The 10,134-nt window shown below is 41.4% G+C and overlaps 1 protein-coding gene across 2 annotated transcripts in view; it reads right to left on the bottom strand.

The window, feature by feature from the left end:
- Positions 1-328: 328 nt before the first annotated feature.
- PTPRG (protein tyrosine phosphatase receptor type G) overlaps positions 329-10,134 on the bottom strand; it is a 414,402-nt gene continuing 404,596 nt past the window's right edge. For both annotated transcript variants that reach the window (XM_052776380.1, XM_052776379.1), the window contains 6 exons: positions 9,571-9,647; positions 9,014-9,142; positions 6,537-6,683; positions 5,585-5,727; positions 2,335-2,470; positions 329-1,598 (listed from right to left, as the gene is read on the bottom strand). In XM_052776380.1, the coding sequence (XP_052632340.1) occupies positions 1,452-1,598; positions 2,335-2,470; positions 5,585-5,727; positions 6,537-6,683; positions 9,014-9,142; positions 9,571-9,647 (779 nt within the window). In that variant the 3' untranslated portion in view covers positions 329-1,451. The remainder of the gene's footprint in view (positions 1,599-2,334; positions 2,471-5,584; positions 5,728-6,536; positions 6,684-9,013; positions 9,143-9,570; positions 9,648-10,134) is intronic.

Raw genomic sequence — 10,134 nt, 5'->3', positions numbered from 1 at the left:
AAACGTCAGGATGGATGAAATGACATACGTCTTTTTCAAGGCAGATTCAATAACCCCTCCCTACTCAGCCGAGCTATGAAGGACACGATTAGCTTTAATTTTCAGGAGAATTAAGTATGTGCTTACTTCTCTTGTTAAATAGGGATGGACCTTGTTGAATTGTGACCAAATACAAAGGGAGCCAGTGAGCATGTATACTTAAATGCTCCAACAATAATTCAATTATTTATATAATCTGGGGGAAACCATTTTATTGGTGTGGGAGGGAAAACACAATAAGCTAAGTTTGTGCTAAAGAATTAGTCTGGCAAAAAAAAGAGGGAGAATGTAACTTTATAGGTAGTTTTTTTATTAGTTTGCTTCACCAGTAAATATGGATCAGTACTTTATGTTTTAGCACTAAAGTATGAAAATTACACACCTGTAAAAATGGCATCTAACAGTTATGAAATTAAGAAACGCCTGTCACCATGTAACATACCATTAGGTGTGAGGTCATATTGAAGAAATAGTAAGGAAATTAATGTGTTTAAAATATTGAATAGCTTAGTAATGTAAAATATTGCTACCTTCAATATATCTGAAAACAGGTCTGATTTGGGGTTGTAGTAGATTTCTCACTGTATTGGCTCTGATGAGAATAAAACCAAAATACCTTCCCATCATAGGGCTGGTTGAAAACTAAAATCAACATTTTTCTGAATACATGGGGAAACTTGGAAATTGTAAATTCAAAACCTATCACTGCGTCCCACATATGAATTGCATCTAATTTATAATTATATTGTATGTAATTTATATATTCCACGTGAAGCAAGTTTTAGGCCTTTGTAAGTGTACAAAACAGCAATTTGAAACAATACAGAAATAATTGTTTCAGCTCCACAAGGCTATTACACCTTCGCTGTAGCTAATAATCACCTGCCACGTTTTGTCAAGAAAGGATGAACACTGCTCATCCACTCCACTGGAATGCAGAATACCATTACCAAAACCATGACATGATCATTAAAATAATAAATATGGTATGAGGGGTACAGTATCTGTTGTAGAAAGAATCCATCTGGCCTAGCATTCAAGATTTAAGATTCGAGGGTCACTGTAGTTAGCAAAACTTCACTGCATTTAAACAAAACAGAAAAAGCGTATGTTTGTTGTCATGGAATGTCACATCAGGGCTTGTCTTGTATTAGAATATTATAGGCAGTAACACTGATCATATAGTGCAAACTAGATAAAATTGCGTTTCACTGTGTGAAATAAACAGAGGTGCAAATGCTCAGTAGGATACCATTAAGACATAAAATGGCAAAAAATAAATATCAAAACTTTTATCAGTGTAAAAAAGTAATTGGGTTATTGTATAACCTAGAGTCTGGCAAAAAAGGCCTCAAAAAAGTTCACTCAGTCTTCAGAAGTTCTACAAATTAAGTGCCTTTTCAGGTTTCCAATTAGACAAGAGACTCCATGCTTTCTGCGGGATCAGATTCGTCACTGGCCATCACAGCACCATTTTTGTCCAGTGTCATGGGACCATTTCCATTTTCCTTAGTACTGACCAAGCTTAGCATTGCCTTATAAAGAAACTGGTACTGTTCCTGGAAAAGAAAGGACAAGTTATTTCAATCCTTTAAGTGTACATAAATGAGCAGCACTTAAATTTGGCATTTCCAGGGAAGGTCATGGATCTTCATTACTAGAAGCATACATATAGCAAAGAAAAAGACTTAGAGAGCAATTACCTCTGTTAATCTACTTTAACCTTGTCAACTCAAAATTCCAGGTTTGGGTAGAATATATTATTCCTGATATATTATTAAACACTACAGGAGGGCAGGACAATATCTGAGCCCACAGCTCAGCCCCAGGTTGTTCCCCCATACCGTCAGAGTCACGCACACTGAGGCAAGGGTGCTGCTCTCGCCGCACACCGAGCGAAGGGCTCCTCTGTTGAAGCTTTATCTCCCTGCAGCTCTACGTGCCTTGCTGCACCCCTTCAGATCACAATGTGCCAGGTTTCAATAGCACAGCTTAACTTACAGGGCTGGCAGGGGGATGATGACAAGCCAAAAAGGTCCTTCTCTGCTAGGGCTGCCTGTACAGTGGCCCCCTAACTGTATGAGAAATAAGCTGAACTGCAAATCAGGGACTTACAGTGTGGGTTTGAGGTTTATAAAAAATGACAACTATACAAAAAAAGCCCAAACGCAAATTCTGCGTGGTAGTAGATGCAGCAGGGCTTGATAACATATACAATGTGTGTTTTAGTTCATGCTTTCGGTCTCGGATGAAAACCTTGTAAACTATCCATTTATATTCCATTTAAAGACTTACAATGTCTGTAAATACTCCAGGCCGCATAAGGTTTATCATCTTTGCCACCTGGAAAACATCGACAGCATTTTCATTCTCCAGCTGCTGGGACAGAGTGGTAAGGGCACATAGCGTTCCCGCTGACACAGCTCCATACCTGAAAAACCACACCAAAATGATGAGTTACTCAGAAACATACCTGGGCACTGACACAGAGCCGTAAAAATGTTGATATAGTCTTATTTGATTACTTTAGTCCATCTTTGTATCTCTTAAATGCTTGTTTTATACAGGCTAATTTTTAGTAATTTTAATTTATAGAAGAAATTTGATGGTACACCAGTCATCTCAGGACATCTGCAGTATTCAATACAAAGAACTGTATCAGCAAAAGAACGTGAGGCATTTAAAAATACCCAACCTGGAGACTATTACACTGAAATCAGTTCTCACATGCCACATGTACCTAAAGCATCTGCATTATAGCTGAGTGTATTTTAAATTCATTAGTGGGAGCTCAAGCAAAACATAAACAATTGGAAAGAAATGAGACTTTGCCTCTTCCTCCACATCTGACAATTATAGAAAACTAACACGGATATGAGGTGCTCACAAGTAAATGGGGCACATCTCAAAGTCTTCCTTAGGTCTGATTCATCGGCAAAAGGCAACATCCCTGAGTTAGGCACCCAAGGGACATTATGGATTCTGAAGAGTTGAGCTGTGCTGTCATTTAATAAGAACCTGAGCAACAGTTATTCGTCAGGAGCATGACTCAGTGTGTCCTTGAGATACTGGTCAGGTAGGAATCTTACTGCTGCTAAATCTGCGGGTGTACTTGAATCATATGTGCAGTTGCAAGGCATGGCATAAAGGACCCTAAGCAACCGGGGCTCGTAAGTGCTTCTGAGGAGCCTCAACCGTCCTCTGCTCTCCCAGGACTCAGGAGATGGAAATTCTGTCCTGGCTGTGCTATGGGTCTGCTCTGTGACTTCGAGAAAGTCTGTGTCTAAATGTCCCCACCTGTAAAAGGGGACATTGGTGCTGACTTGCTCTGTAAACCATTTGGAGAGCTGTACACGAAAACTTAAATAATTGGGAAGTGCTGCAATGCCATCTGGTTTCATAAGATTACCACTAGGATTTTTTACAGCATTCCTTTGGAAATCAAGACATATGCTGACTTAATTTCATACGATTTTTGCAAACTCAATTTGTCTAGAAATGGGAAACAGAAAGCAGATCACAATAGATCTGCTATATTTGATGAAAAGTCTATAGAAGAAGAAGCAGGGCTTCTGCAGAACTACATAGATGGCTGTGACTGATCATCTACAGGGACAGTGGACAAAGTGGCCAGTGCGTGTACCTGACGTTACACAACTAAATGCCTCTGAGGGTCTAATGGCCTCATTTTTACTTGGGCTGATAACCTTCAGCTCCCAACAATCTGAAGGCTTTTCTCGCAGAAAATTATGCAGCAAATCTTTATCTAGTTGCCTACATACGGGCAGTTATATTTAAAAATCTTGACAACTGTCTCAAGTTGGAATTTCTGAACTTCTTTGAAATGTTGTTATCAAGTTCATCCCACCATGTACTTCCTGAATACCACATGCATTTAGTATCTGCAAATTCATATATTTGGAATTAATCTGCAGTTGTAATTATTAGTGGATTATGTGATATAGCTGTTGCATGTAGTAAAGGGAAATTTTCATTTTCAGCTACATTTGCTTAGGCTCCAATGAAAAGCAGAATCCACGTTATGTATTAGGCATAAAAATAAAATCATTGAATATGACAAATAAACGAAAAAAGCAATTTACAGAAAGAATGACTCAGCACTGTTAGGAATGCGATTTTGATTTTTTTTTTTTTTTTTTGGTCTAGCATGAAATGCCCAAATCAATAACGGTTCTAATTTTGTAAAACATAATCTTAAATACTGCAAGAGTAGCAAAACCTCACTTCAGACTACCCAAAGCATGAATATTAAAAATAGCCTGGAATTAATCAGTGCTGGCAAAAGGCAACAGAGCTTACATTGTGTATTAGCAAGGCAGGAGACGGTGGGAGAAAAACTACTTGCTGCAGCCCAAGGCACCATTTGCAGGAGTCGGTTGGGAAAAACCTGTTGCAACAGCAACATGCCAATGTGAAGCAAAAGCTCTTTCAGCAACGGCAGATGCCAGCACGCGATCGCACATCAGCACAAAGGCTGATCTGACCACTGAAATACCAGAGCATGCTAATAACGTTTTTGCATGGAAGGTGAAGTTTTCCAAGACTTTCCCCCTAATTCAGTTTTGTAGCCATGACAAAAGGTCTAATGGACTGGAGCACGGGGGCGTTCCAGGTACAGCAGTCGTTTATGCTGGCTCAGTGTTCACTCTAAGGGCAACTTAGCAGTGTCAGAAATTGGGCTTCCTTGGGATTTTAAAGACAGAATGACTCCAGAAAGCGCTCTGCCTGCCAGAAAACAGTCCCTCCAAAGAGATCCTGTTAGACTCAGGCTCCAGCTTCACTGTAATGGTATTTTGCAGCTCCATAATGTGTGCAAAGCAATAATATGCAATGCAATATTTAGCACCCTTTATAATTGGGCATTCAAGCATAGCTGGCAAGACAATGCTCACCACTGCACTACAAAAGAGACAAGTGTTGGGGCATGCTGGCCCTGTGTTAGTGGGCTCCCTCCCTCCCACCTGGCACCATATGGCCCCCTTGGAGAGTTTTGGGGGAAGCAGAAGGAGAAAAAATAAATCTGCTCTCAGAAAACCTGGGCCCTTTGTCACAAGATACTTCAACTCCTCATCCTGAGACACAGCTGAGCTGAGCTTGCTCTATCTTACATGGCACATTAAACCTGAGCTGTTAGACAGAAACTGGTTTCCATAAGTCCATATTGGGCTACTTAGAGCCTTATCTGAACCAGTGCTCTGCTGGGTGCTGAAACAGGTTGTAGGATTTGTTTAGGATACTTCCAGGTGCAGAAGAACCCAAAATGCTTACAAAGAAAACACAGCCTCACTTTCTGAGTCCACCTAAGATTATGAACAACATAAAAACTACACTAAGCAAAATGTATTTGGCCTCAGATGCCAACTGAAAACTCATCCCCGGAAGCTGAAATATTCTGATCCTGCTCCCTAGACCACTAAATCCCATCCGCTCCATGCAAGAATGGACATCAGTCCTAACAAGTGTCCTGTAGCTGAGTAACTCCTTGTACAACCTGCACAAAAATGGGAGAAAAGAGATGACATACTCATCATGAACTATGGTGGGGCCATCCCTTGTTAAGGCCTCTTCCTTGATTACATTGATAAGTTCAAAGGTACTGCTTATGGGAGCATCTGGGTTTGGCCATTTAGGACACTGAAAGTGGCGGACTTCCAGAACGTAGTCATCCTGCAATGAAAAACCAGCCTGGGCATTAGCTACTTTAGTTTCACATTTGTCCACTCGAGGTAGAAAAAGGGAAGAGCCTCACTACCAACTGAAGAGATACCGTCTTCTTCCAAACAGTTTATATAGAAAGAAGAAGACAGACACAGCTCTAGCATCTCTCTAACAGCGAGCACCCTGAAATAACGCAACTTGAACAAAATGTGCAATTGACAAAAGATATTGTGTTTGAGTTCAGGGCTTATGTCCATATAAACCTCTCTCAGAGCCCTTACAGCTCAAAAGTCAAACTAGAGCAGAGCAACGAAGGAATTCAAATTTAAAAGGGCTTGCAAACTAACGTTTTACAGCAAAATCCAGCTGAAATCTGCATAGCAAACTAGAGGCAGGTTTATAGCTCAAAAGAAATGTGCTTACATAAAACCCCTTAATTAAGACCCCCCAAACAATTAAACTATAAATGCTGACTTTTATAAGCACAAATAGGACAATAAACCTTGGTGTACTTTACAAAGAATAATTCAATCTACTTGTGTGATTTCAAAATGAAAAACCACTGTCGTCACTTTCAAATAAGACAAACAATACATACTACCGTCTCACTAGCTAGAGGAATCTGCCTAGAAGTAGCAGATGTAAGAGGGAGAAGGAGCCAACGAGAATACCTTTCCCCTGTGAGCAGCACGCATGCACATGCATTTACAAGTGGATCCTTTTCAAAACTGTTTCTGAACTCTTCTTCTTCCATATTTAAATGACATCAATAATATTTTGGTGAAAAGCCAAGACCCACATTTGGAGGTTTATTTTACCTGGGTAGCTTCAAGGATAAAGTCATGGATGATAATTTGCTCTTCGTTAGAGAGGCACAGTCTGTCTTTGCTGATAAGGGTCACAGTAAAGGCCTCACAGTTCATGGATTCCTCGCGACTTGGCCAGTACACAAACTCATCTTCTGCCTGGAGGAATGAAACAACACGCTACTGCAGCCTTTCAAATACCTTGCGTGTGACTGAAAATCCAATGGATCAAAAAATTGGTTTGATAAATAGAGATGATCAGGAGCTGACCTTTAGAAAACATTTCTGTCTAAAACAAATTTACTATTACAGTAGGCAGTAAGCCTGCCAGATCCTTCCTTTGTGTGTCCAAACAGGTAATGTCTGCTTTTTAATTGGTTTCATAGGGAAATGGTTATCTTAGCTCACTCATACTTAACCTTTATATTGTATCCCAGGCTTTATTACCTCCTGCCTACACAGTTTTGCATGAAAGTCAGATATCTGTTTAGAAAAAACTCATTGACCTTTAAAAATTAATTGCTTATTATATTTAATTTGTGTTTATTGTGGTCTAATCCAAAACTCAAGGTCTGTGGATAGGGTCTAGATAGAAGATTGATGGATACTTATGTAGGGCTTGAATTTTTAGGAGCGAGGGGAGGAGTGAGGAGGAAGGAAGAAACCCAAATATTCTTAGCCTTAAAAAACCCACTGGCTTAACTTAATGCAAGTTTTCCAGCAAAACTCCTCTACTCAAGGGACACTGTAAAATCTCAGTGAGACTGTGAATGGTGGAAGAAGCTCAGTGCTGAAGTAGCCTAACTGACAGGATGTAGATAACATACTGTCAAAGCTATTCTTTAAAAAATAACTGTGAATTCCTAATTTACTGCAGAGAAAGGAAATTAGGCTCTGTCACCACATACATGCAAAGCCTGTTTCTCCTCCTGGCTTCAGGGGTCTACTGTCCCTGCAGCGTAAGCACAGAAGCTACTCTGGTGGCATACACAGCACTGCACGCCTGCGTCTCTGAACAACTGTGTTTTACTCTTGAGAAAACATGAGCTATGAACCCACTTCATCCTGCTGTGGCCATGAGCGTGTCTCTAAAACCAGGCTTATTTCTGTGGGCCTGGAGCCTTGATGTACATGATATGCAAGATACTGTTGTGATTTGGGCCTTAAATGTTTATTCTGAAAAAGGGACTTAGGGTCCTAAGCCCTCCGAGTGCCTTGACAATTCTGCCCTCAATAAGCAGAGGCTCCAGCAAGCAGTGTAATGTTGCTGAACGCTGGGGAAGTGACCTCTCCTGCCATAAGACAGGTCCTCATGCAGCAGGTAGCTTGCATTATCGTCTTGTCCTTTGGCATTACACATTCAGCACCTTGATGCTGTCTCGGTCCCCTGCCACCCTTCCTTGCCAGCCCACACAACCCACGCCAAACACAGCCAATGCACGGATGCTACTGCCCTGCTAGCCAACCTCCACCCTGGGAACGGTGAAGGTGAAAGAAGGGACCAGGCATCCTTGCAAGGGACGGGGCCGAGTCCAGCGTTCCTCCTTTACCCTTTAATGACTATTGTTCCGCAGAGCATTTTCATGTACTCATAAGGACAAGATCAGCCTCTTCATTTCCACCTGACACACTTTCATTTCATTAGTGCTTTCTGATTCGATCGGATTTCTCTGAATGCTCTTCGCCTTGCAGTGCCTGCAATCCCTTTCATCGCACCGCACGCAGGAAGCACATTGACTGCTGCCTCTTCAGTAGCCCTGCATGACTGCTATTTTCCTGCGGTAATGAAGGTGGTTTCTCTTCCACTCTCAGCTACAATCGTCTATTCACCCCAGTGATGCATGCATGAAAAAATGAACCGTTTAGTTCTTAATCCTTTTCAATGCGCCCTCTTGAGACGTGCTAGTAAATCTGGAAGTGGTGATTAGCACTTCACCTGTGTCTCCTTATTCTCTCTCTCTCTCTCTGTCTCATTATTTCCACTTAAATTAACATACACGTTTGCTTTTTACTTTCACCAGAAACAGCATTTGTAACCTTGCACAGCCGTAGTCTTGCACGGCCTGAGTCTTAAGCCCCCAGGCAAACAAGCAACTATCCTACTGTCCCTGCTTCCTATTTCTGCTCCTCTCAGGGTCCTTACCCATGGCCCTGCGCACCCAGTAACCCCAGTGCCTCGTGTCCTGCCAGCCAGGCAGCCCTCAGGAGCTTCGCAGAGGTCGTCATCACTGGCAGGCTGCCTGTGAGCACTGTGGTCCATCCAGCTCAGGATGTCTTTCCCAGGGGTGAGGGCAGATGGGGAGAGCACAACACAGGCCCCACATCTCAAAACTTGTCTTTTTGTAACAAGTTTACAGCAAAGGTTGAGACGGTGGCTCAAAAATTGGCTTTTGCTTCCAACCAGACAAGAGCCATAGCACGTAAGTGAGTGACCCTACGCTGGGCTGAGTGACTGCGGTACCGCGCAGGGAGGGACACGTTTAACTCACCAGGCTCTGGTTGTCCGGCAGCATGACGATGATCTGTGCATTGTGATCCCAGATCATTCGCCAGAAATCTTTAGTCGTATGTGGCAGCGGATGTTGGGTTATAATGAACTCGTTACTCCTGTAGTAGCCCTTTTGCAGAAAAACAAACCACACAGTTACTTACCGCCTTCAATACTTTTAAAGCATTAATTTCATCTTTGGGGACACGTAATGACCCTTTTTCATTTTATTCCACAATATTTTCACACAGACTATAATTTTATCACTCCATTTCCATTCTGCAGAGTCCCCATTGTTTTCATTTACTCTAAATCCCAGTATTTATTTGACTGTATCTCATGGAAATACACATTCCATCTAAATGCATCTTGTATTTAATTTTTTTAGGCAACAATCTTTAATAAAACACAGTTAATAGTTTTACATTATGGGGAAGGTGTTAAAATCTCATCTGTTAATCCACAGCCATTACATACAGAATTAAGACAATTATAGGCATCTGGTATTTAGCACCTTAGAATTGATTTTACTTTGTAATTAGGTGTTGGCTTCCTCACCATGATATAAGAGGCATTAATGTAATCTGTTCCCTTCATTCCAGGCAGCGGTGCCAAGCCCACTCTAGCACGCTCAGCTATAAGATTAAAAAAACACAGAGAGGGGAAAAAAAAAAAAAAAGATCAAAGTCTGGTCATGGCAGAATGCAGAAAGTAAGAATTTCTCAGACGTTAACAAACCAAACAGTGTGCAGCTCCCATCTCCCGCAGGAGCAGGCCAGCACTTTAACTGCGTTAAAGCATTGCCTGCTAACACAGGATATAAAAGAGAATGTTGCACAATATTCCCACAAGGACAAAGTAATTTCAGGAATCAAATTTTACTATAGCAAAGATTTTCACAGCAGGCTGAATTACCAAATAACAGTATATGCAGTGATAACAGGGGATTTCAGGTAATTCTTGACTGTAGTGTTCCATTTGTCTCCAGCAGCACACAAACCCAGCTGATTTATTTTGTTTTCCCTACCGCTCCGTAGCACTACCATCACTCACTCCTCCCAGTTGGAGGGTGAGAGAACCTCCAGAGACAAAACCCTTCCCTAACGGGTAATCACCTAGAAG

This window comes from Harpia harpyja, chromosome Z, assembly GCF_026419915.1.
Source record: "Harpia harpyja isolate bHarHar1 chromosome Z, bHarHar1 primary haplotype, whole genome shotgun sequence".
Classification (NCBI taxonomy): Eukaryota; Metazoa; Chordata; class Aves; order Accipitriformes; family Accipitridae; genus Harpia; species Harpia harpyja.
This window is presented reverse-complemented; position numbering and strand designations above follow the sequence as displayed.